The sequence below is a fragment of the Sceloporus occidentalis genome, unplaced genomic scaffold (genome assembly GCF_023333645.1).
Source record: "Sceloporus occidentalis isolate IW3139 unplaced genomic scaffold, rSceOcc1.0.p SCAF_3, whole genome shotgun sequence".
In the NCBI taxonomy this organism is placed as follows: Eukaryota; Metazoa; Chordata; class Lepidosauria; order Squamata; family Phrynosomatidae; genus Sceloporus; species Sceloporus occidentalis.
In genome coordinates this window covers 238425223-238452879 of record NW_028316983.1, presented here as the reverse complement: position 1 = coordinate 238452879, position 27657 = coordinate 238425223, and the positions used below count along the sequence as shown (strand labels likewise).

Here is a 27657-nt window from a genome sequence, read left to right as displayed (position 1 = left end):
GCTTCTTTGAGGACAGCTGTATGCATTTGATCTGAAGTTGCCTCTCCTTGTTCTGAAACATTTCCACCCAATATGAAAGCTGGATCCCACTGGTGAGAAGAAAGAGGACACTATGCTTGGAATCTGACTGCAAGGTAAGGGGTGATGTGCACCAGGGCATTGTAATTCCCTCCTGTAATTCCCTTGCAGCACCAAGGTCTCTTCTTAAATCAAGTGAAGTTGAATGTGCTTTGCTCAGGAGGAAAAAAATTAAAGACCATTCACCAGGTTTGTGCAAAGAAGAGATCCATGGTACAAAGCAGCCCAGAAACTGCGCATGTAATCTTGCATGAGAGAGCAGCCTCTGTTTATTTAAGTGATGGGGAAATGTGTGGTGCTCCAAAATATGGTCAAATTCCATTATCTCTCACCTTTCTGTGGGCTAGGGCTTTTGGAAGCTACAGCTCAGCAAATGTATGGATTAACATAGTTAATTTATATTAAAATACAGCTGAATGACAAGCGGTTTTAAAAGGACATTGACACAGAAAGTACAAACTGCCTTCCTCAGCAGCCTGTGAGTTGCCAAAGCCAATCTGTCTGCATTCTTCTACCTTGATTTAACTTGTACAGAATTTAAAGCCCAACCCTCACCAGATTTAATAATAATAGCCAGAAATAATAGCCAGGCTAATTTCAAGTAGCAAAACTGGACAAAGGAAAGGTACTTAAAATAACAAAGGTTGGGGAAATAATAAATGGGTCCAGAGAACAAATTAAAGGGGTCCTGGTGGCATTAGTGAAAAGGTTGTGAACCTGGTAAGAGCAAGGAGGAGGCCAACTGAGAATGCCATAATCACTAGCCCTGACCCATCCAAACTGTTCTAAAAAGTTGAGCTTCTTAAGGGGTCCCTTAAGAAATGAATAAAACCAACAAACATGAGGGCAGGGAACCATCCAATTAAAAAGATTGTATGTACAGCGCTGTGTAAATTTACAGCGCTTTATAAATAAAGGTTAATAATAATAATAATTGTCTCAACAAGTCTGGTTTGTTCCTATGGTTGGACAGTGACAACAGCAGCAATGTTGGTTTCTAAAGCAAGTCACAAGTGTCTTGAGAGGACAAAGGCCGCATCCACACTGCTGAAATAATCCAGGTTGGCATTGCTTTAACTGCCGTGGCTCATTAGTATGGAATTCCATGAATTGTAGTTTTGTAAAACACTTAGCTTTCCCTGTTAGAGAGCTCTGGCACCACAACAAACTAGAATTCCCAGAATTCCATAGCATTGAGCCATGGCAGTTGAAGTAGGGTGAAACTGGATTATTTCAGCATTGTGGATGCAGCCAAAGACTTGCCAAATTATTTTGTTTGCATTACAACGCCTAGTATTCCTCAGCTACCATGTCTAGTTATAGTAATTTTACCTATGAGAGAAACGTCATTTTGACGGTAAATATACATTTTTTCTTTTGTTTCATTATTCTCAGAGATCAAATGGCTTTAGAAGATTTTTAAAAATAACAAAACCTGCAAAGCCTGTTTACCAGAGGCAAAAGTTGGGTGAGTTTGCACACAACAGTTTATCACCTTCAGAAGTGTCTAAGGACTACATCTGGATAAAATGTGTGTGTCTGTAGTCTGCCTACATTGCAGGGATTGGGAAATGAAGACTATGCAAACATACTTCATCCTATAATTTTTATGTATATATAAAATCTTTTTTAAAAAAAATCTCTCATGTGTGCATGTATGTGTGTAAGACTATACATCCAGATAAATGAATTAATTTATTTATCTGGATTAAGAGAGTGTGAATGTGTTCAAGAAAATGTGGACATTTCACACACAAAATTTGAGCATGCCTCTATAAGGCCATTTGATTCATTCTGCTATTTTGAGTTCACATCCCTTCCCTCCATTTCTCTTGAACCTTTTCTCCCTTTGTCATTTTCCTTTTTTGGGGGGAGGGTATGTGCCCATTTTAGACCATTTCTTTCTCTTCATTGCAATATAATTTGGCCACTTCTGCACAGAATTACATTTTTAAAAAAGACACACAGATCTGCAAATAGGGAAGGGGGAGATGGAGAGAGAGATATCATCACCAAGAGATAGGGTGTTACTTTTGAAAATTTATTTGTTATCTTGTAACGTTAAAAACAGAAATCAGAAAAAATGAACACCAATGAAATGACTTTTGTCACCTTTCATTGGCCAGAATCTTCTTGGTGTTTTATGTGGATGGAATCACTTAAAATGTACTCAGAGTACCTTCTTATGCAAAACTTTCCCCAGGCTGTTCAAGGGCAGCTGGACAGTTACAGCTGTTATCTTAACTCAAATAGCCACTCACTGGACATGAAAAGATGCCAGGCTGTATTAGGGAATATGCCTCATGCTGCCCTTCAGCTGGCAACTTTGTGGATCTCTGTGTAACCTATGCTGGTGGAACATTATGATCCACTAACTCCAAAGAGTTAGATCCAATAACTCCATAATCAGGGACATCACTAACAGGTACAGGGAGTACGAACCAAAGCAGGTGACATCCTAAGAGGTGTGTGTGTGGGGGGGGGGGTGACACCACTGATCCCCAAACATTTGCCTTTTGGCAGAAACAGGCTATGTTGTTCACCCACGTCATTTAAAACACTGAAGAGATTATGTGAGTGGGGCAAGACACAGCAGGAGGATAAAGGAGAGCCTCCAGGTTTTAATTTAAATAAAAATTAAAAAAATTAAAAATATTTTAAATTAATATTTTTCAATAAAAGTTATTCTTTAACAATTTTCTTTAAAAACATCACATTTTTACCAAATATTCATTTTAACCACATGAAACTGGTTTGTTTGTTTTTTGGGTTTTTTTTACAAACGCTTTGCATGTAAATACACTTCAGCTGTGCATATGGCATTGGAAATTAAAGGTTCAATTTTGCTAGTTGTTTATGCCACAACTCTGGCCATTACATTCAGTGATATATGGGAATTATGATTTATGAATAACATTAGTACAAAAAACACTACTAAAGATTCTGTATGGTGCGGTTTAGGATGAAGTCAAGAGGGGAGATGACACCCTGAGTTCTCTTCAGCTGCTCCTAGACTGTGGAATGACCTGCTGGAAGAGATTTGACAGCTGAATGGACTGTCCAAATTTAAAACAGCATTGAAGACCAGTCTCTTCTGGCAGGCTTATCCAGATGATTTTTAAATTACAAATTTTAAATTATGAATTTTAAATGTGGATTGTTTTATAATGTGCATGTCTTAGTTGCACTTTCAATTGGTTGGATGTTTTAATTAATGTGTTTTAATTAACGTTGTGCATTGTTGATTTGTTGTTGCTCTCTGCCTTGATCCATAAAGACAGGTAGATAATAAAATAATAATAATAGTCCTAAAAAGCAAACCTTGATTTTGTCATATATAAAATAACAAAATCAAGGCTTGCTTTTTAGAAATATTATTATTATTACACCATTTTACTATGCCATTGTACATAATGGGATTTGAGCAGTGGATCCTGGAAGGAAACCCCAATGGATACCAAGGGCCCAAGGCAATAACTTTGTTTCTTTTAACTCTTTATTTTCAAGCTCTGCTTGAAAATTCATGGAGGAATGCTAAATTGCATTAAGCTTCATTCCTTAGAGATATGTCTGCCTCATACAGGAGTTTCATTTTCATCTACCTTGTGAGATGTCTTCTGTTCCACAATGGGAGAAAAGCAATATATTAAATAACAAACAGACAAGTAGTGCTGCCAGTCTGACTTAGAAGCAGATTTCAAAGGATGCACCTATCACTGTATCCACAATTGCTTGGCCTCTTCTTTTAAGAGCCGCATCTTCAAAATTGCAAAGCACTCACACCAGGACAGATGAGAATAGGGTTCATCTATGCAGTGAGTCCACAGGATGAGACAAAGTGAGGACACACTTCCCCATTAAATTTTGCTTCATTTCCCATATTTCCAGTATTGCAATAACTTAAAACTTCCATTGAGCATTTAGAAATACAGTTGAGACATTCAAAGTAAAGCAGCAAGCAAAGTTACCAAAGCAATGCAAACATGGCAAACATAAGACTTCTAGATGTGAATAATATTTTTTAAACTTTCTATACTGCTAGAAATTTTGTGAATGAAGGAAAATGTCATGTGGCAGCTGGCCTCTTATTGAGGAGGTCAATGTCCACGATTTCCCACCACCACCATAGATACATCCCTATCACTCCCTGAAAGAAGCAAGCACAGTTCCTCTGCAGAGCGCATGTTTTTGGCATGCCTAGTTAAAAGCTTCTTAGGTTACATGTACGGTGTAGAAACAATGCGGATTGATACCATGTTAAGTGCTGTAGCTCCATCCTATGTAATCCTGGGATCTGTAGTTTTACAAAATTCTTTGGTCATCTCTGCCAATGCCTTCTGGGGACTTGAAAAACTACAAATCCCAAGATTTTATACGATGTCAAACTGCATTATTTCTATAGGACTTATTCTCACAAGATGTTGGACAGGTGCTGCCTGCCATAGTTGATGATGATACTGGCCTTAGTTAACAATCTGATTTGGCAGAAATCTGCATTGCTGCCTAAGGTACATAACAATGATCTCACTGAAATAATTTTAAAAAACCATCTTGTACCATCCGAAAGAGGAAAAATACTTTGTTTTACATACTTCAGAAATTGGATCCCCATGAAATGATTACAACAGATCTACTCTACTAAGTCATTTAAGAGATTCATTATTATTTTTCTTTTGAAGCAGGATATGCTTTTGTATGGGCCAAAGCAATAGCTTTGGCTTTCATATCATTGCCTTTCAGGTTTCCAGGAAATAGTGCAAAGCTAGTATAAGTTGACTGTGGGGGAAGATCTGCTATTGTGGGGTAAAGTGTTCATGAGAAATGAACCTATTTTTGATTTTGGTCAGTTTGTGGTTAGGAATAGTGGTATTCTCTTCATTTCCCTATATTTCCACATAGAGGAAAAGGGGGTCAGAAAGGGCAAAACACACCCAGGCAAAAGCATTGAAGTAAGGCTACAGAGGCATGTGTGTATGTACACAAAGCTGTGCATGTATGTATACTGAGAGGGTGGGGAACAGACACCAGTGGTTTCTATGCTTTCTTGGTCCCAGTGCTCAAGATGTCTGTAAGTGAATTGTGTTATATGTGTTTATAAAACCAATGAGAATACACAAATGAAAATGACACTTCCTATTATGCTAAGGCAGCATCAATGGAAAATATTGTTTTCACACAGCAATTCTTAGCAACGTATCTTTTGGCTGTGGTTTTCTGCCCCAGATGTGATATGATGGAGATTGTGAACATTTTAAACAAATATGTGCATGTCTCCGATGCATGCAAAATGCCTGATTATTTTTTTAAAGTAAAGTGTGAATTTGATTTTCTTCTTTGTCTTCTTCTTGAACCAAAATGCTGTATCTAAGTTAAAGAAGCAGGTGCCAACCTGAACCTTTTGCATTTGTCTTTGCTAGTTCTAGAGTTACTGCTTTGAAGGAAGAAAAGAGAAGAAAACAATGGGGAACACCATAAAAACAATCAAAACCACACCTGAGATAAACCATGCAGCCTGGCAAATTGGTAAGTGTGTTTAAACTGAGATCAGGGATGTTTAAAATATGCTCAAAGTTTTCTTTCTTACATTTTTTAAAGTGCTATTTGAAAACTGAGAACATCCAGGTGAAAAATGGGAGGGAAACTAGATATATTTAAATATTTATTAAGCATTTCATAAACAGCCTATCCAGATGGATAGATTCCATCGTGGAAGACACAATACTGAGAGTTTCTCACTCATAGAATCATGTGCCTTTTTTGCACAAACAGAAACAGCACTTTCTGCATGGAAATAGTTCTGGGAAGAAAATGCTGTTTCTGTTTGTGCAAAAAAAAAAAAAGTTGCATGCAAATTTTGCATAGGATAAATCCCAAACTACAAATAGTTTTCAGAAACTATGCTGTTTTCACAGACTTTTTCACAGCAAAGAAAGAAACCAGCTAGAATTACTTGTTGCTTCCTTTAAGAATAAACTCAGCAAAGCATTACATCCTCATACTGGACATTTTCCAAAAGTGCTATAAAATATACAGGTGCATGGTTGCTTCAGTGCCGTATTGCTAAATCTGAATGTCTGGATTCAGCTGGAAGGTCAATTGGCAGGTTATTAAATTGCTGACTTCTGTTCATTAATGCCTTCATTTCTGAACCCAAATAGGGGCAAGTTTCCTCTAAACTTCCCAACATAAAACTGCTCCAGAGAGACATTTTAATTTCTGACTGAACCCCAAAGCAGAGTTTGGGAAATTTACTTTTTGGAACTACAAATTGCAGAATTTTCCATGGTTGGGAGATTCTGGGAACTGCAGACCAAAACAGTACCTTTCCCAAGCTCTGGCCCAAAGTAACACCACATCATTGTGCAGATTTAAGACTGTAGCACAAATGCAGAGATGAACCTTGCTGCTGCAGCCACCAAAAAATAAATTCAGTGTCGTGGGGCATGGAGTGGAAGAGCCCCCAGAAAACACTTTGCCAAGGGGTCCCTCAACTTTGGAGCTGGCTCTTTGGTCTATGTAAAAATGAACCTTTCAGTATAAACTGAACAGGAAAATAGCCCTGCCAACAAGTCCTTCTGGGGACAAACCTCAAAAGTTATCACACTTTTGCAAAGGAAGCCCACAAAAACTACTAGCCTGCAAAAACACATACAAAAAATAACCACTTGGAGTTTTGAAGATGTAGGTATATAGAAAGACTCAAATTTTTTGTTCTCCATACTTCTTAACAGCTTTGTTGCCTTCTCTGAACCTGTGCAACACGACTAGATTATTCTTAAAATGAAGCAATCAAATCAGAATGCAGTAGCCTATGACAAGAACAGAATACAGTAGGACTTTTACTTCTCTTGACTTGGAGACTATGATTCTATTAATTCAGGCTAAGATAGCATTTGCCTTTTTTTGCTGCAGCATCACTCTGCTGGCTCATGTTCAAGAGGCTCTTTCTGGCTCATGTTTGTCCCACCTTCACTTTAAAAAAAGTCATGTTCTTTCTATCTCAAATACAAAGCAATGTATAAATTCTCATGAATTCTTATTTTAAAAAGCCCATTCCTGTTTGGTTTGCCAGCATATGAGACTCCATGGCGCATACAATACTTGGTTACTTCTGGCTACCAAGAAAACTCTTTGACGCAAGTATGGGTTATCAGGTTTAAGTCCAGCTTGGGTTCTGAATGTAGTGCATATCAGACAGCAGTTTCCACACTGTTTACAGATTAATTCATCATTATTACCCACTATTATATTTTAAAAGTAGGTTGATGGATTATTCATTATATTTCCATTATTGTTATTGTTTTTTATTACTTTTGGGGTGAGAACACATATTAAGATTGATTTTAAAATGTCATAAAACCTGAGAATTCCTGAAAATGTCTTTTAAATATGAACCTTAAAAGTAACAAGAAAACATTACATTTTACTCCAATAAGGCAATGTTTCCACATTCATTATGTTACTTCTTGAAAGGCAATTTTGTTCCATGTTAGTTATTTGGGGGGGGGGGGGGAGTCTAGTTAAATTTAACTGCATCTTTTGTAATTAACTACTTTTACATTCTGACCTTCACCATCTTTTCTGTTTCTAGTATCTATCCTTGGCAAATCCCAGAGGATAATGCTAAGTATTTTTGCTAATATAATTGCTGTAAACTTGCCATTCTTGGCCTACTTTCCAACTTTCAAATTACTTGGAGAGGGGAGCAGGGAAGGAGCAAAGCCAACCCAGCTTTTAGGATGAGTTAGGTTATTACCACACTGCAGAAATAAAGCAGTTTGAGACCACTCTAACATCCATAGCTTGGTGTTGTGGAATTCTGGGATTTGTAGTTTGGTGAGACATTTAGCCTTCCCTATCAGCGAGCTCTGGTGCCCCACCAAACTACAAGGAGTCATGGAGCCATGGAACTTAAAATGGTGTCAAACTGTTTTATTGCTGCAGTGTGGCAGCAGCTGTGTCCCATTGACTCCATTTTATGGTGACTCTATCATAGAGTTTTTTCTTGGTAGAACTCACTCTGAGGAGGTTTTTCATTGCCTTCTTCTGAGGCTGAGAGAGTGTGACTTGTGCAAGGTCACCCAGTGGGTTTCTATGGCTGAGCGGGGATTTGAACTCTGACTGTCAAATCCTGATCCAACCTGCCCTGTCTTCTTTTTAAACTCATCTTGTGCAGCCTGCCTGATTCAGCATAGAATTTGGACTATCTGTTCATAGTTCTCAAACACTTAAATAGCATCTGTGTGCCTCTCTGTACTGGAGAATGTCTGAGCCAAAATGTACAGTAGTCACTGAAATGAAATAATAACATCCATTTCCCATAACCTGTGTTGGATGTTGGCTGCCAGTCAGAAACCAAGTTATTTTGGGGTTTATACAGTCTCAGAAGGAAGTAACTGGGAAAGGGGGCATAGATGACACATTTGCATGTCTGAGCCAGACCTTGGGAAATTACATCATAAATGTAAATAATTTGTTACCCATTGTGCTGTTTGAAAAAGGATCCATCCTTGGTATTCACTGCTGCATTTAAAAAGTAACTTGTTCTGTAGTAAATTGCTGTTCCATTATTTTTCATTTTTTTAAAAGTAAAACCTGAGGATTGATCAGACTATAACAAAGAACTTGGAGAGTGCCTAAATGCCACTAAAGCCATCCTTCAGAAGTAACTTTTTGGTGTAACTACCAAACATTACTTGCCATACCAATGAAGTAACTCAATTTCCACTTGTTGTTTTATGTTTTGGATATTACTTCTTCCCCCTCCCAATTATTGCTCTCCAGAAAGTTACTCATTGCATGTAGTAATGTTATAGGTAACTAATTTCCAACTTCTGGTTTAGACTAATCAAGATTTGAATCTTGGATATGAGAAAGAGTTGGACAAATCCAGGTGGTGAAGTATGAGCCTTTTCTATCTACATAGTACTCCAGTTATGCCAGTTTTGCACATGGCAGAAACGGCACTTAGACTCTCATATCCAGTCCATGAAAGATATTCTGTCTAAACTAGTTGGGGAAACTTAGTCTCTCCAAATATTTTTGATTTTAGTTCCCAGACGCCCAGTTGGCATGGCCAATAGTAAAGGACTGTAGGAACTGTACCCCAAAATAGCTGGAGGGACAAAGATTCTTCACCCCTGCTAAAATAAATGCCATCCATGTATGCCATCTCCTGAAAAATCTGGTGCTGTGGGCAATTTTATGAATGGCTCTTGGGTAAAGGGCCTTGTCTACCCCTAACAGGGGCCAGCGTGGTTGAGGGTTGGACTAAGACACTGGGAGATGAGGGTTCAAATCTCAAGTGGACCATGGAAACCCACTGAGTAACCTTGGGCATGTCACATTATCTCAGCCTCAGAGCATGGAAATCACAAACCTCCTTTGAACAAATCTTGCCAACATCTTTATCAATGAGTTGGATGACAGAATTGGGGGTATACTTATCAAATTTGCAGATGACACCAAATTAGGAGGAGTAACTAACACCCCTGAGGACAGGATCAAAATTCAGAATGACCTTAATACATTAGAAAGTTGGGCCAAAGCTAACAAAATGAATTTCAACACGGAGAATTGTTAAGGTACTGCACTTAGGGCAGAAAAATGAAATGAACAGATATAGGATGGGTGACACCTGGCTGAAAGAGAGACTTATACATGTGAAAGGGATCTGGGAGTCCAAGTAGACCACAAATTGAACATGAGTCAACAGTGCAATGCTAACAAGGCCAATGCAATTTTAGGCTACATCAATAAAAGTATAGTGTCTAGATCAAGAGAAGTAATAGTGCCACTGTATTCTGCTCTGGTCAGGCCCCACCTGGAATATTGTGTCCAGTTCTGGGCACCACTATTTAAAAAGGATGTTCAGAAACTGGAGCGTGTACAAAGGAGGGCGACTAAAATGGTGAAGGGTCTGGAAACCATGTCCTATGAGGAACAATTTATGGAGCTGGGGATGTTTAGCCTGGAGAAGAGAAGGTTAAAGGGTGATATGATAGCCCTGTTTAAATACTTGAAGGGATGTCATATTGAGGAGGGAGCAAGCTTGTTTTCTGCTGCTCCAGAGACTAGGACCCGGAGCAATGGATGCAAGCTCCAGGAAAAGAGATTCCACCTCAACATTAGGATGAATTTCCTGACAGTAAGAGCTGTTCGACAGTGGAACACACTCCTTCGGAGTGTAGTGGAGTCTACTTCCTTGGAGGTCTTTAAGCAGAGGCTGGATGGCCATCTGTCAGGGATGCTTTGATTGAGAGTTCCTGCATGGCAGGGGGTTGGACTGGATGGCCCTTGTGGTCTCTTCCAACTCTATGATTCTATGATTCTAAGAAAAGCCCAGGATAGGGTCTCCTTAGGTTGCCATAAGTCAGAAACAACGTGAGGGTACACAACAACAACATCTTCCCTAATCAGCACTGCCACATCATATTTTTCACAACAGAAATGTCAAGGAAAGACCTGAGATCCTCCTAGTTCAAGCTGTATACTGTATACCACTGAGCTATGACAGCCACCAGATAATATGAACCAGTCTAAATCGGATCTAAATGTACTGCTTGTTCTAAATGACAACAGCTTGGCATTTTCCCAATACTCCTGTGTGAGGATGTATAAATCAGCCTTCTTCAACCTGGTGCTCTCCTAGGCTGGACTGGAGCTCCTATCATCCCCAGCCAGCTGTAGTGCAATGCAAATGGAAGGTGTCAAGATGGGAAGGGCTATTTAAAGTGACACATCATGGGTAGAATCAAACGCTGTCTATATGCAAAACTCAAAGTTACGGTATTTTCTTCTGATCTTACATCTACAGCATGCACATACGCATGTGCATGCATGAACAAGCAGCCCAAAAATGTATTTTCCATCTTTCTGACAAAGTGAGCTGGCCAGGTTTTCTATGCTAATGGTAGATGAAATTAGTCAAGCCTAGAGAGAAAACCAACGTAACAATTTAACTGAACAGGAAAGTGACCTTGATTTTTCTGACTTCCTGTGGTTTTACATTTCCCTCTTGTACTATTTTTAAAATCTAAAACTATTTTCATACCATGGGCAAGATAAAGATATACTCTGTGTGTGTGTGGCTCATAATGAAATCAACATTGCACTCTCAATTAGCAGCCCATGGCAATGTTTCAACTGGAACAACTGTTGTTATTGTGTGCCTTCAAGTCATTTCTGACTTATGGCTACCCTAAGGCAAACCTCTCATAGAGTTTTCTTGGCAAGTTTCTTCAAAGGGGATTTGCCATTGCCTTCCTCTGAGGCTGAGAGAGCGTCACTCACCCATGGTCACCCACTGGATTTCCATGGCCAAACCAGGATTCAAACCCTGGTTTCCAGAGTCCTAGCTAACCAAACCACTTCACCACACTGGCTTCCACACTGGAACAACTACTTTGCTACAATTTTCAAACCACTATCTAGAAGTATTGTATGTCCAGGACTTAGTATATGCCTGAGTAAAGTCTTTCTGTCTTTTCTGTTGAAACTTATCCATGCCATTTGGGTTACAAAAGAGTTTTGATTACTAAACGAGGCTATTAACAGGACTATATGGGATCAGAAGGAAGACTTCCCAATAAAGAGAAACTGCATCTCTACCCTTACTTTTACTATTATTATTTTATTATTAACCTTTATTTATGAAGCGCTGTAAATTTACACAGCGCTGTACATACAATCTTTTAGTTAGACGATTCCCTGCCCTCGGGCTTACAATCTAAAAAGACATGATACAGAAGGAGGAGGGAGGGGTGGAGGGAAAGGGTAAGAGGTCCAGCAGTTCCTCTCTACCTCCAAGGCCTGGACCAAGGCAGATGGACTGGAGGGAGGGGGAGGCTTCATAATGGATGGTTAATCATTTTCCAGGGAAAATACATACTCACAAGTAGGATAATACATATACAGTACATAGCAATACAGGAAAGGGTTCAATAAACAGGCACCACAAGAACATCAAATAGTGAGCGACAATTATGCAATGCCTAGAAATGAAGTATTGGATTCAAATGCAGACTCACTTTTCATACCCTCCAACTGTCCTGATTTGGCAGAGAAAACCCTGATTTATTTAACTCTGTCATCCCATTTTTCAGCTCCTTTAAAAAAATGTCCTAGTTTCTCTTTCCTCCTCCAACTTTTCCCCTTTGGCCTCAGCTTTCTTCAATTGCTGCAAAGTGAGTTCAAAACGCAAAAATGGTTAACATTAAATAAACTCAGCATGGGGAAGGGGAGAGGTGGGTTTAAAATCTTTCCCTTTCTTGGTTGCATCTACACTGCAGAATTAATGCAGTGTGACACTGCTCTAACTGCCATGACTCAGTACTATGGAATTATAGGATCTGGAGTATTAGGAGATATTTTCCAGAGAGCTCTAGACAAATTCCAGTATTCCATAGGATAGAGCCATGACAACAGCTAAAGGAAAAGCAGACTGTTGGAGCCTCTCCTAGCTTGTGTATTCTTTGTCATTAATAACTTTTTTCATCTTGACCATACTATAATGTTGCTGAACACTTCTGTTTTTTAATCTGTGAAATGTTGGAAAATATAACTTTTTCCCATATCCCTTTCAGAATTACATACTGGGATGTGTCTAGTATGTGATTTTGCTGAATGAAGTGATCAGCACTCATTGCCCTGCTTATTTCACATTTTTTTACTCATTCACTTATTCATTCACTTTGCAGGTCACAGAAGTGATTTTCTTGCTGTTCTCCATGACTATCCCACCCCAGATATAAGCCAGCCTATTTTTCAAGTTGGAGAGAAACTACGTGTGATATCAGAGTAAGTATGTACAGAAAAATCCTATTTCCTGTGCAGAAAACATGCAAAAAAAAAACCACATGTGAATTTTGTGCAGAATAAGTCTTGAACTGCAGTGTTAAACTGCAATTTTCAAAGATTTTGTTGCAGTGAAAAAAAATACTTGTTAGTTTCCTTGAAAAGAAAGTAAGTGAAAAAAATTAGATTTCTACCAGACATCCACTTAGAATTAAAGGGCATCTCTGAGATCCCATTTAGTTAATTTGTCTTTAATACCATAGCACACACAATGAGAGTCAGTATAGTGTTAATGGTTTAAGTGTTGAACTAGGGCACTGGGAGACCAGGGTTGGAATCCCTGCTTGGCCATGGTTGGGCAAGTCACACTCTCTCAACCTCCGAGGAAGGCAACGGCAAATCCCCTCTGAACAAATTCCATCAAACAAACCCTGTGGCAGATTTGCTTTAGGGTCTCCATAAGTCAGTAATGATTTGAAAGCATACAGCAACACTATCTACACCAAGACAACATTTCTCTCATCCACACACCCAATCTCTGCTTCTCATGCCTTCAAGCATTCCTCCATTTTTTGAACAGCATGATTTGGGGTAGTATTATCTGTTGCTATTGTTAAGGCAACTGTGGGTCACGGAAATCTTGTTAGTCCAACACGGAGAGATCTACCAGTAGAGCTACCTTCTTTCCATTCCTGGATTAACACATGCAAATCCCTACCATGCATTTCCATTACGTGTTCTATCCCTAAATTATCTAGCCCCAGGTTGAAGATAATATGAGAAAATCAACATTAACTGGGCTGTCAAGAGTTTTTTAAAAAAACATTTCCATAAATTTTCAACAGCACGTTTTACCACTGTGAGGTGTGGCTTTTTCCTTGCAAAATTCTGGCGAAAGTGTGTGCAGGAGGGACAGCTGGAGGAAATGAGCTTGGCCTGCACATGTGAACCAATTCAATAACTTTAGCAGATCTGAAGATTTCTAGTACTGACTGTCCATCTGGTAATTTTTAAGGAAGGGCCTATTTTTCTAAGTCTGACAGCTCAGGGATAGTTAACATGAGGCCCTGTAGATTTTGCCCAAGCCAGCAATGGTGAGGAATGGCCAAGAGAAGCCCACAACTTTGGTCTGTGATACTTAAGTTTTGATTTACTGGGTCTTCTCTGGTTTGGATACCAGCTTAAATATATATGAACAAATAATAATAATAATAATAATAATAATAATATATTTATTTATATCCCGCCTCTTCTGCTTTGAGGATTGAGGCGAGTAACAGCAAAGTTTATAAAATATAGAACAATAAAAACAACAAGCCCCACAAGACCCCGGCCCAACCATAGAATCATAGAATCATAGAGTTGGAAGAGACCTCAAGGGCCATCTAGTTCAACCCCCTGCCATGCAGGAAATCCAAATCAAAGCATCCCTGACAGATGGCCATCCAGCCTCTGCTTAAAGACCTCCAAGGAAGGAGACTCCACTACACTCCGAGGGAGTGTGTTCCACTGTCAAACAGCCCTTACTGTCAGGCAGTTCTTCTTAATGTTGAGGTGAAATCTCTTTTCCTGGAGCTTGCATCCATTGTTCCAGGTCCTGTTCTCTGGAGCAGCAGAAAACAAGCTTGCTCCCTCCTCAATATGACATCCTTTCAAATATTTAAACATCCCCAGCTCCCTAAGTCGTTCCTCATAGGGCATGGTTTCCAGACCCTTCACCATTTTAGTCGCCTTCCTTTGGACATGCTCCAGTCAATCAACATCCTTTTTAAATTGTGGTGTCCAGAAATGGACACAATATTCCAGGTGGGGCCTGACCAAAGCAGAATACAGTGGCACTATTACTTCTCTTGATCGAGACACTATACTTTTATTGATGCAGCCTCCCTCCCAAGTATAAAATTGGTTAAAAAATATGGTTAAAAATATAAAAATACGACAAAATTAATAAACAAAGCATGAATAAGAAAAATAATAAAAGGAGGGGGATTCAATTTGTTCTGGACATTATTAATCGGGGAAGGCCTGCTGGAAGAGAAAGGTTTTTGTCGCCTTTTTAAAAGCCTCAAGTGAGGATAACTGGCGAATTTCTATGGCCAAGATCCTATATCAAGTGGGTGTTAGTGTAATGCAACAATCACACAATTCCAAATTTTTCCCCATTAGCTGTCAAACCTTGGGAGGCTCCTCTCTGCAGGTGCTTTTTACTGATGGGGCGGGAAGTGCTTCGTCTTCCCTCCCTACCAGTAAACAGGAGAAGTAGCAGCAAAGTCTCAGGGCTTGGCAGCTGGGAAGGAGGAGGATTTGTTAGGATGCAAAGGATAAGAGAATAGCTTCTTACACCCTATCCAAGAGACTGAAAGTGAGTAAGCCACAGTAAGCGAATATATAACTCTACCATATATGTGTCCTATATCGGTAGAAATCAAAGTCAGAGTCATCCATATCATATTTTTTCTGATTTCTATATATGGGTGTAAAAACTGGATGGTCAAGCAAGTTGACAGGAAGAAATGTAGCACTGGAAGGGAGGCCGACTGATACAATGGATGGTTCAGAAGACAAATATATGAGTCCTAGAGCAAATCAAACCTAAACTCTCACTAGAAGCCAAGATGACTGAATTGAGACCATTGTACTTTGGACATGTCATGCATGACTTGCTGGAAAAGTCAATAATGTTGGACATATTGGAAGGCAGGAGACAAAGAGGAAGACCACATTACCAAGGATAGATTCAATCAAGGAAGGCATTGCCCTGAAATTGCAAGAATTGAGTAAGACAGTTGATGACCAAAGCTCTTGGAGGTCTCTCATTCATAGGGTCACCATAAGTCAAAGTCAACTTGGTGGCAGATAACAATAACAACCTACTTATGTACAGTCTCTCCCAAGGTGGGACACTGAGCTAATCTGAGTGGTTTACAAAGAACTCATGGCTGGCAAATAAATTGAAGCAGGGCTTTCTCCCATGGAGTGAGGGAGTTAATTTGAGGAATCAGTTGACACAGAAGGTTAAATTGTACATTTATCACAAGCTGCCTGGTTTTCAAAAAACCCCAAAAACAACAACAACAAAAATCCAGATATTGGAAAATTTACCTTTACTGCAGTATCCAGAAAGCCCACCCAGCATGGCCAGTGGCCATACTGTCCCTCCAAAAGGGCAACTTTCCCAAACTCAACTGATGTCAGAGTTGTACCGGGCAATTCTCTGTCAGACAAAACAGCTGAATGAGAAGTCAACAAACCATGAAAGGAAAAAAAGATATAATCTCATCTGGAAACGAGAAGTCTCAGCAATGCTTTAACTCCCTCCCTTGGGAGGCCAGGTTGGCCCCGTCCTTGTTCTCCTTCTGTCAGCAAGTCAAAAGATGTTTGTGTCATCAGGTTGTGTTTGGTTTTCCTTTTTTTTTGCACTTTTAATGCTGTGTGGTGCTGTTTCTAGATAGCCTTTTAATAAATGTTGATATTTTTATGTCTAATGTTTTAACTATATTAACTCTATAATTGCTTCTTACATCCTATATTTATACTTTTAATTAATGTTTCTGTTTACTTTTTAATTTGTATTACTTTAAATACATTGTTAGCTGTCTTGAGTCCCATTACTGGGAGAAAGTTGGGATATAAATAAATGAAATGATAATAGCAACAATAAGTACTACTACTGCTACTGCTACTAAACCTTTCCGGTGTAGGGAGTATTTTTTAAAAATAATATGGAAAAAAAATCTCAGGTGGAAAGAGGAAGTCTAGTAATTTCACTGATGATCATCTTTATCCATTTTATGTGCCAGCATTCCTATGTGTTTGCTGTCCTGTTGACAAGTAACAACTTTTCTTTTACAACAGACTATGCAGAACTGATTGTAAGATGCTGTTTTACTGACTTTTGTCTTATAACGGATTTGGTAATAATAATTTTTGGTATGTTTTTACATAGGCCAGACATTTATTTGTACTTGTCTTTCCATTTTTGTAAGCCTTCTTGAGTCCAACTTTGGAGGAAAAGGCAAGATACAAATTGATTATTGAGAGCTAGCCTGGTGTAGTGGTTTGAGTGCTGGACTAGGACACTGGAGACCAGGGTTCAAATCCCTACTCAGCCACAAATACCCATGGAATGGCCTTGGGCAAATCATACTTGCTCAGCCTCTTGAGGAAAGCAATGGCAAACTTTCTTTGACCGAATCTTGTCAAGAAAACCCTAGGATAGGTATGCCATAAATCGGAGTCAACTTGAAAGTTGATAACCTAACAAAATTAATTAATTAATTGTACCCATTTTGTTGCATTTTAAGTCATTTGTTCAAAGTCATTTGGTTTGTTTGCTTTTATAGTGAAGGAGGCTGGTGGAGAGCTCGGTCCCTCACTACAGGTCATGAAAATTATATCCCAGAAAAATGTGTAGCCAAAGTTTTTCATGGGTAAGAAATTTTATAATACTTATTTGTATACTTACATCAGAGAACAGGGGTGGGTGGTGGGGGTGGGGGTAATATACTCACCTCCCTTTGTGTGTGTCTTCATATTATTTGCTTTATATATGGAGGGAAAAGTAGTAGAAACAGGATTTAATCCTGCCTCATTTTCAAAACAAGATACTGCATCCAAGGCTCAACCAACTAAAAACTTTCTTTGCCTCTCTAACACAATTCTGTGAATGTTTTATAAATGCACACAAACTTGCCAAAGTGGTAAATGTTGAAGTGCAGATACTCATCATGACCATCCCAATAGCCAACCTCAAAAATCCAAAATCACAGGCAGATGTGTTCAATCATATCAACAGAACAATTCTAGCAGTTTTCCTCTAGCAGATTGTGGCAAAGTTAATGGGTTTTAATTGCTATTCCATACCAAACCACCTTACAATGTAGCTAGCTCACATCAGTACATAGTTGCCGAGGAAATGCTTTTTCCTCCCAGTTGGTATGAATATTACAGCAAAGTTCAGAAGGTATGCAACATCCTGGGGACATGGAAGATGACATAATCATCTTTGTTAATAAAAATATGCCAGTGCTTGATACCAGCTGCCCCGGTATCACTACACCTTTGTTGCTACCATTCTGTGTTGCTATATATACTGGGTGAACAACAATCATAATCTGGGACACACAAAACCGTTCCACCTCTGGGCTCACCAGGGAGAGGAAGTCCACTGACCTTAATCCAATTGCTGCTCCCAATTGAATGACCACTGAATCTATGGGATTTACATCATATCTACCAACATTTCAAAGATTAAATCTGTAACACATGTGGCCAAGGAACCTTGGAATTATTAATGAGGGAAAACAGACAAACTAGGAGAGGCTGCAGTAGTTTGCTTTTGCCTGACCCTTCTGAAAAGGGTGAGATTCCACCTCCTCCTCTCTTCAACTTTTGCTGAGTTGAGTGAAAACTATTTTTACATTTTGAACTCGCTTTACTTGGATTTAAGTAAATGGAAGAAGAAGAGGAAAGTGGGAAGAAAAGAGAGAAACTGGGATATTTTTAAAGTAGCTGAAAAAGAGGGATGACTGAGGATTAACAGGGACTTGTTTGCATGTATGTTGACTTGCAATTTGGCCATTGATGCAGTGCTTCTAATGTTTTTTGGGATTAGGAACTGGATTTAGGCCAGATGTGAGGATTTCCATATATTCCTGAACTATAGCGCCTAGTGTGGACTACACAAATTAGGGTGTTAGACGTTGCTCTTTGAGAACATCCAGAGGACCACCCAATTCCTATCCCAGTTTATCCAACTGATTCTCTACTCAAGTGGGTTCCCCAAGAGCAGCCCTTTACTTTTCCAGTGTAAAATAAGGCTCTTAGTAAATTACAACTTTTGGAGATAATACTGAGTAACGGCAAAATCTACTTTCCTCCATTTATGTCTCAGCTCCAAGCTCGCAGGACGTGATCTGTCTTATTCTTGGAGTTGGGTTGTCTTGCAACACATACACACAGAGAGACTTCCTATACACATGTATAAACAACTATAGTTTCCCACTTCTCTCACGTCGTTCATAACTGACAATTTTCCAGCTACTGGGGGGAAGCTCAGTCTTGCAGAAAGTCAAAGTATTTCCACAGACAGATGATACTGTATTTTCCATGCTAATTCTGTACTTCAGTGGATGAAAGTGGTTTCTCCTTTCACCTGTAAAATTTTAACCTCCCCGCCACTTCTTCTGCAGTTGGTTATTTGAAGGTTTAGGAAGAGAAAAAGCTGAAGAACTTCTGCTCCTTCCCAATACCAGGATTGGATCTTTCATGATTAGAAAGAGTGAAACAACAAAAGGTGAGAATATAGAAGGTTCTTGTTCTTACTTTCACCGCTTACTTTCACCATTTAAACAATGTGAACAGTTATTTGCATATAGGAGATGGGACTCTATAACCTTTATAGAAAATCCCCCCTTTTGTCAGTGCAAGGATTGTTTGATGCTGAGTTTCAACATGATGTTGTCTTCTCACACAAGGGCTGTTGTCAGTTTGTTTTCTTATGAAGAGGGGGCCTGCCTGAAATTGCACTTGTGATGGGGGAAAACTAGAAAAGAGGGCTAGTTTTCAAATCTTAGAATCATAGAATCATAGATTCAGAAGAGATCTCAAGTACCTTCCAGTCCAGCTCCCTGTTATGCAGGAAGACAAAATCAAAGCACCCCCAACAGATGGCCATCCAGTCTCTGTTTAAAAAACATCCAATAAAGGAGGCTCCACCACTCCATGAGGGAATGTGTTCCACTGTCAAACAGCTCTTACTGTCAGGAGGTTCTTTCTAATGCTTAGATGGAATCTCTTTTTCTGTGCCTTGAATCCATTGCTTCATGTCCAAATTTCTGGAGCAGGAGAAAACAAGCTTGCTCCATCCTCAATATGACATCCCTTCAAATATTGAAACAGGGCTATCATGTCCCCTCTTAACCTTCTCTTCTCCAGGCTAAACATATCCAGCTGTCTAAATCACTCCTCATACGGCATGTTTCCCACAGTTTCTGTTGGGTTATGTAAAATCCATTATTTTATTTTTTGGAAGCAGTTCCAGACCTCTGAATATAGAATATGAGGGCTAGCCTCATCATCAGGCAAAGTGAAGTGATCGTTTCAGGTGGCAGATAATGGAGGACAGTTGTAGCAAGTCTCCTGGACTTTCTAGGCCTCCTAAACTAGCTAGGTATTAGTTTAGATTACTCTCCCAACACCATCAGTGCTGAAGACTTAATTGCCAACATAGTTTGGGTGGGGAAGATGAGGTCATTGCATTGCACATAAGCATTTCTAACATTGTAATGATTTAAAACATCAGTTGAACATTTAGAAATATAGTTTTGAAATTCAAAGAACAGGGGGAGGTAAATATAAGAACGAGCCAGTGTAGCATAGGGTTGGATTACAATTCTGAGAAATCAAGTACTGAATCCTCACACAGCCATGGAAACCTTGTGGGTGACCATAGGCAAATCACAACCCTTGAGGAAAGTAATGGCAAACAATTTTTGGCAAAAAAAAAAAAAGCCATAATAGTCTTGACCTAGGGCTGCCGTAAGCTGGAAACTACTTGAAGGCATAAAATAACATCACAAAGGGAATGTGAACATAGTAAATGTTAAGAGCTGTAGGTGTGAACCATTTTCAATGTATCATCTTATGCAGCACTAGAAATTTGGGGACTGAAGGAAAATTTCATGAGATGGGGCAGAATTATTTGGACAAACAATGACCTCATTTTGCACTATCTGTAACTACATCCTTGATGGGGAAGATGAGGCTTTGAGAGGTGGGTTGGTTAGATGGCACCATCTTGTCTGCCTCCAGCAGCAAAATACCTTCAGAGTGCCCTGCAGATAGTACAGTTTTTACCTGAGTCTTTAGCATATTACAAATATGGATAGGAGTCAGCAAGTACGTATACCATAAGCTTAGAAACATTTACCAATACCAGTCAAAAATATGACATTCTGATTGTTCATATTTTCTTATCTGTGGCTATGCACAGAGTGGGATTCCTGTCCCTAGGTTGGGCCTTGAAGTGCACCCCAGGTAACAGTGTACCCCCCCCCCCAAAAGCTCTGGCTGAGGACATAAAAGCTTAGTGTCAAACCTGATCATAGATAAGTAAAAAGACCCACCAAAACATGCAGCTTCTATTTATAATGGGTTCCTTGTGGTCCTCAGGATTTTTGCAACTTTGTTCAGAAATAAAATGTATAGAGTTAAAAGCTCATTGGTGGAACAATTGTGGAGGAGTATTCAATGGGTCTACTCAACTGTCCACATGTTTTTCAGCACTGGGACAATGGACTATTATTTCTCTTGAAAATCATTTTGTTTAACATTATATTTCTGTTTCTCTAGGTTTATATTCATTGTCAGTCCGTCATGTTCATGTAAAACATTACAGAATCTTTCGCCTACCAAACAACTGGTATTATATCTCTCCACGGCAAACTTTTCAGTGCCTTGAGGACCTTGTAAATCACTACACAGGTAAGAGAAAATCCTAATCAAAATATTTTTCTTTTCATATTTTGAACTGATCTGCATCCTGCAGCTCACAACACCATTCAGTTTTAACTTTACACTGCTTTATCAGTCCTTTTGAATTGACATATGCACAAGTAGCAATCCTCATGAAATATTCATTGTTTGAAGATGCTCTGCAAAGACCACATGCCCATTTTGGCCCATTTCCCAAATGGGATGTCACTATGTGGAAATAGGCACAAAATAAATGGATAGGATTTGTTCATCCATAAACTATGCTAATTTCCCAGGAAACACACTTTAGATCTCCATCATTTCCTGAAGTACTTCTCTTTTGTATGCCCTATTCATTTGTTGTTGTTGTTGTTTTTAACTTATATTCTGCTATTCCAAAGATCATAGCGGTGAACAGCAAGTAAGCTAATTAGCAAGTAAGCTAATTTGCCCCCAACAGTCTGGGTACTCATTTTAGCGACCTCGGAAGGATGCAAGCCTGAGTCGAGCTTGGGCCCTTTTGCTGGTCTTGAACTCGCAACCTTGTGGTTTTGAGTGAATGGCTGCAGTACAGGCATTTAACCACTGCGCCACCAGGGCTCCATATTTAGTACACAAGTGTGCAGATGTGCTGATATTGTCCCCCAAAAATTGAACATGCATTTTTTCAAGGTGAAGAGTGAAATTTTGAGGCTATGAAAACTCAGTGGGAAGATCTCTTACTTGGACATTTTGCTTATTTTGCTTGCTTGCAACCTCAGTGTGTTTCTACTTCAGGAAGGTTTTTAGTTTTGGGGAGTTTCTGCCAGAACGGTTTCAACATTACAGAGTGAATCAGATCTGGATATATTATCGCCCTGCTAGTGGATAAGAAAGCATTCACCCTGCAGTCAGTCAGAATATCATGACATTTTCTTTGCTGAGGAACAGGGTTTTCCCTCCATAACAGAGGAGTTATCCTCTCTGCTGAAGGCATGAAACACAATACGGATCTCAGCCATTTCAACTTTTAAAAACAACCTAAAACTTGTCACATCAACCACTTCCCTGCCTGTTCTCTTTTTTCATTATTTCTGAAATATCACTTTGTTGTCCCTTCTTCTCCAACGTATTTCATCGCTATGTTACTTGTAACTTATTATTTCTAAGCACTGCCTCCATGGTCTCCATGTATCACCGTCCCTCAACATATGCAGCCCTATTTGCTTCACTAGTAGATTGCAATGTGGAACGCCGTCCCCCTGGGTACTTTGCATGAACAGACATCAGCACTTTGCTACAGCAAGACAGGCCTCCAGCATGCTTTTTTCAGGGGTTTCTGCAAGTATTGCATTTATAATCTGTCATAAACTGGGAGATATCTAAAGCACCATAAGCATGCACCCCAGTCTTTGCAATCAGAAGCCAAGATCAGTTTTGAGCAGTACAATAGACACAACTCAGCATAAAGAAGACAAAAGAAGGTGGAGGCAGGTCAGAAGGGACATTCCACAGAACATTTGGAGAGGAAACACAATACTACCATTTGACAATTAATGCCAAATAATCTCACACATTTAAAATGGTGTGAAGCCACAACATTTGCCTAATAGCCAAGCAATTTCTCAGAACTCACTGCTTGTAGTGAATATGCAGGAAGGAAAACGGAGCTACAGCCTCACAACTGTAGACTTAGATAAATAGCAATGGCCAGTGTTTGCATCCCCTTTGAGGATAGACACTTTAGCTGCCAAAAGCATAGCATAACAATTTCTTTTGTGATCACACATTTCAAAGGGATTTGTTGCTGCTTCTTGTTTTGCAAATTTGCAATAGAGGATGTGAAAAAGTAGAAGACATGTGATTACCAGCAGCTAATTTTATATCCAGTTTTAGCCTGTTTTGTAGTGCTAGATCAACTAGCAAAATTTTCACATAAACTGATGTTTGATTTTAAAAAAAGGAAGCTGAAATAACATTAATTGACCATGGAACCTTGAAAATGGTACACAGATTTTCAAAAATAAGATGGGGGGGGGATAAACAACCATATCCTCCCCTTCCTTTTATACCTGAACAAGAGCTACAAATGTGAGGAATTTTAATACCCTTAATGTATTTCAAAGCTGTTGACATCTGATTAAACCTCTTCCTAGCAGTTCCCATGATTTTCTTCAAAGAATATTATAATTAATTATTTCATGGTAAAACACAGGATCGGAAATCTGTCAGTGTGCTTTCTCCAGCATTTGAATTTTGAGAATTTCCATGATTTCCAATAAAAACTGAACTGAACTGAATTTTTCACTTTTCCCCAACTAAAATTCACTGAAGTGCCAAAAGTGGTAACCCCTAGGGATGAGTGAAGTGAAGTAGTCTAGTTCTTCTCTGCCTCACCTCTGGGTTCACCCCTAAGTCTTTCTTGTTCTGTTTCTCCATAAGACTACTTTTTAGGAAAAGTACAAAAATTAGCATTTATTTCAAATATGTATTGATGTTAAAGTGTATTTCCTCACAAAATATGTATTTCTAAATGGATTCAGTCGGTCTACTTTAATCAGGATTAACAACAGGATTTAAGAGCACATATTTAAGCCAAGAAAGTTAGATTGGGTTAGTTCTTATCAAAAAATTTATCAAAATTTGCAACAATCAAAATCCATTATTTTGCTCTAAGAGAGTTTTTGCTTCATTCTAATTCTACTGAGAGTAAAAGTGATCCACATTACTCTTAGCAACTTGATACAGTGTAAGAACATGAGAAAAGTCATGCTAGGTCATACCAAAATATCTATTCTCCCATACTATACCTACAATGGGCAATTAGATGCTATTAGAAAGCCTGCCAGAACTTGATAGAAGTTGAGACATCTGTCCATGTCCCCCACCAACTACCTAGCACACTAAAGGCGATACTGTCCTTACTAGCACCCATACATAGCCCTACTCTCCATAAATCTATCCAGCCCCCTTTTAAAACTATCCACACTGTGCAGACATCACTAAATCCTGTGGCAATGAATCCACGGTTTAAGAATGTGCCGTGTGAAGATGCACTTCTTTTCATCTGCCTGAAACTCCCACCACTCAACTTCATTTGATGGCCCCAGATTCTGGTATTGCAAGAAAGAGAGGAAAAACTTGTATTGCTGTCTTTGGTTTTTAAAGAGATGTATTGATTATTACCAAATATAATGCTTTTTTAAAAATGAAATATTGTTTGTCATTTCCCTGTTGTTATAATTTCACTGTAAACTGCCCTGGGAGTCACTGAATTCCCAGGAGAGGAAATGAGGGAGACATTGAGAGAGGAAAGAAAGAAAGAAAGAAAGGAAAGAAAGAAAGAAAGAGAGAGAGAGAGAGAGAGCATGATAAAACTTTGGCTTGCAATTCATTTTGTGCTTCTTCCTTCCTTTAGAGGTAGCGGATGGTCTCTGCTGTGTACTCACTACTCCCTGCCTCACCCAACACACTCTCAACAGTGAAGGAAGGAATCAAGAGCCGCCCGTTGTGATGCGCGACAAAACCTTCAAATGGAAAGATAATCAGAGGTACCACTGGCTTGAGATAGCCTTATGCTCATGAGCCACTATTTTGAACCAGATGGGAAAGTTCTAGGATTGTGGAATCACTCCAGCATTGTAACTGGAATAATTTTTTCACTTTGACAAATCTGAAGCTTGCTTCATTTTTATACTCATTATACTGAATTGGATCCACATTTAGCTATGCTTAGAGTAGAGGCACTCAAATCATCTGTCCCTTGTTCCATTGATTTTAGTGGGTTCATGCATTTACAGTGAATGGATTCTTGCTGGTGCATTATGCTAGCAGCTCTTCTAGGGTCATGCAACTGCATTGAAGAAAGACTGCAAAAATCTCTTGCCTATTCCTCTGATGTCTTACTTGCAGCACCCATGTTGGCATACTTATATAGTGAAACGCACCAAAAGGATTCCTGCCAATTTCTGCATCCCATCTGCTCTACAGAGTTGTGAAATTTATTTTGGACCTCAGTATTCAGAATACTGGATCCAGTTTATTTTTCTTCTGAATAAAAAGAGTGGAAGAAAAGGATAGCCTTCACATATATGTGAAGAAAAAGCATGCGAAGAATAGGTCTATAAGAGAAGGAAAACAGATTAGAGGGAGTCAGGCAATGGCTGACAATTCTACTTAGGCTACATCCACTAAATCAGGGGGAGGAAACTCTCAGACTGTGGGCTGTGTTTGGTCCCACCTACTAAGTTGGAGAGTGTCAAAGCAAATGATTAATATAAAATAGCTATATTTGCTTTGACACTCTCCAACTTAGTAGGTGGTTGGTCATGAACAGGTGGGAATTGTGCACTCTTTAGTCCTATCACTGAACATGAGATATTCTGGAATTCTGTGTGCCAATTAAATGTATCTGGCATTCAGACAAATGGATATACCTAGGCAGATTCTCTGTTGATTCAAATACCAGAATGAGGATTTTTAACAGGGCCAGCATAAGTGGCATGATCTAAAATGCCATCATCTACACAGGTTTGCTTCACAAAGCCCTATTTATATACTCCCCTCCTGCTACTTTTTTATATAACTGGCTTAGTATGAAATTAAACTGCTAAGCAATTGAGATTAAATATTAAACAAACCCCAATCTCTTTCTTTTTTAAGATCAAAAGTAAGCAATGAAGATATTGTAGACATGCTCAGGATGGAGGACTCCGGCCTCAGCTATGGGCTCAGGAACAGCATAAGCTCTTATCTAGCCCTAACAGAGGAAAATGACTCTTCTTATTTGAAAAAGAAGAAAATTCACTCTGTTATATACCGGAGCAAGTATGCATCACAACCAACCTTCATGTATCATGAAAACTAAACCTGAGAAGATAGGACTTGACCAAGCAAGGAACTGAGAAATTCTACGTCTAAGAATTACTGTTTTTTGTGCTTTTGGAAATACCATAACCACCACAGACTGGTCCAGAGACTAAACTTAGAGAGTGACTTTCAAAGTTCAGAGAAAAAAGGAGCAATTGCCAGAGTTGATAAGAAAAGTTCCAGTCATAGCAACATGAAAAAAAAATTATCCCCTGGGAGGACATTCAGATTTTAATAGCTGTGTTTCTATGGATTACCATCCAATTTTACATGGCTATTATAAGCCTAAATCCAATTTGAATCTCTACTGCAGATCTACTGAATCATCTGGACCCTCTTAAGTCCACACTTACTTAAATTCCACCAATTCAATGTATTTACTCTAGCACTAGTAGCTTCAATGTCAGTGGTGTGGGAAATCCATTCTAGGTTTCAATCTGGAGCTACACAATGTGCTTAACCCTACCCTTCTTTAAAGTTTTGATTAAAATCTAGAACAGATTAATAATTCCACTGACACAGAGGCCACAATAGCAGCCACTGTACTCTAGTTGGGTTTAAGCCACAGACACACGCAGCTATGTCCTAAGACGGAACAGAGTCATCTGCTGCCTTTAAATTTAGAAGCAAACGGGAACATCCCCAAAATAAGGCAGTAAGATCTCAGTTGTCAGGAGATGCCCCAGTTGCACAGAAATATGTATAATAAGATTATACATTAAAAGACAAAGATCAAGAAAAATTTCAGTGGCAGATGACATTAGTAAATAAAGTTCATCTAAAAAGTTCAGTACACAAAGGAGCCTGCCAAGGAAACAGGTGCAGAGTTTCATGTGCAACAAAACCAAATGATGGGGTCCTTCTTCAACTTGAGACTGCAGGTGGAGGAACCACATCAAGACTCCCCACACAAAATGTTTCATTCAAGTAGAAAACTAAACAAAGGTAGACTTCTATCAGAGGGTCTATTGCATTCTTTTAAGGTGGAGTCTTCCTGCAGTCTAAACTAATGCAGCCTAGACTTAGTTGTTACATGTAGGGCTGAATTAATTACATCTGAATTAGGCTTTATCAGTGTTATCAGTGCCAGAGCTAGCACATTTTCAAGTTTTATTCAGATAACCTGATCTCATCTCCAGTGTATATGGTTACATTTTTATCCTCTCTTTCATCCAATGAGCTCAAAGCAGCACATGTATCTAATTTACTCCCCATATTCTCCTCACAACAACTTTGTGAGGTAGGTCAGACTTAGAAAGAATGGCTGACCCAAGTTCAGGGAGTTTCATGGATCAGTGGACTAGACCTTGCATTTCCTGAGTGTCAAACCAAGATTCTAACCAGTGCAACAAGTATGTATATAAACTTATTTATATGGGAGATATCTTTGTAAAATATAAATTGCATTACAGTGTATGAACCTATGGTGATGCTGGAAAAAAATGTAATATAAGTGTAAAA

General features: G+C 39.1%; 2 protein-coding genes across 2 annotated transcripts in view; one reads left to right on the top strand and one right to left on the bottom strand.

Moving 5' to 3' along the window:
* The window catches only part of TG (thyroglobulin), a 167032-nt gene that overhangs the window by 36016 nt on the left and 103359 nt on the right, over positions 1 to 27657 (bottom strand). The gene's annotated exons all lie outside the window — the stretch shown is intronic.
* On the top strand, positions 27 to 27657 carry SLA (Src like adaptor). Its single transcript, XM_089517989.1, has 8 exons — positions 27 to 134; positions 5496 to 5601; positions 12777 to 12876; positions 17217 to 17303; positions 19065 to 19168; positions 21226 to 21357; positions 24746 to 24878; positions 25990 to 27657. Exons 2-8 carry the CDS (start codon positions 5538 to 5540, stop codon positions 26192 to 26194), a joined length of 825 nt encoding a protein of 274 aa, XP_089374115.1. The 5' UTR covers positions 27 to 134; positions 5496 to 5537; the 3' UTR covers positions 26195 to 27657.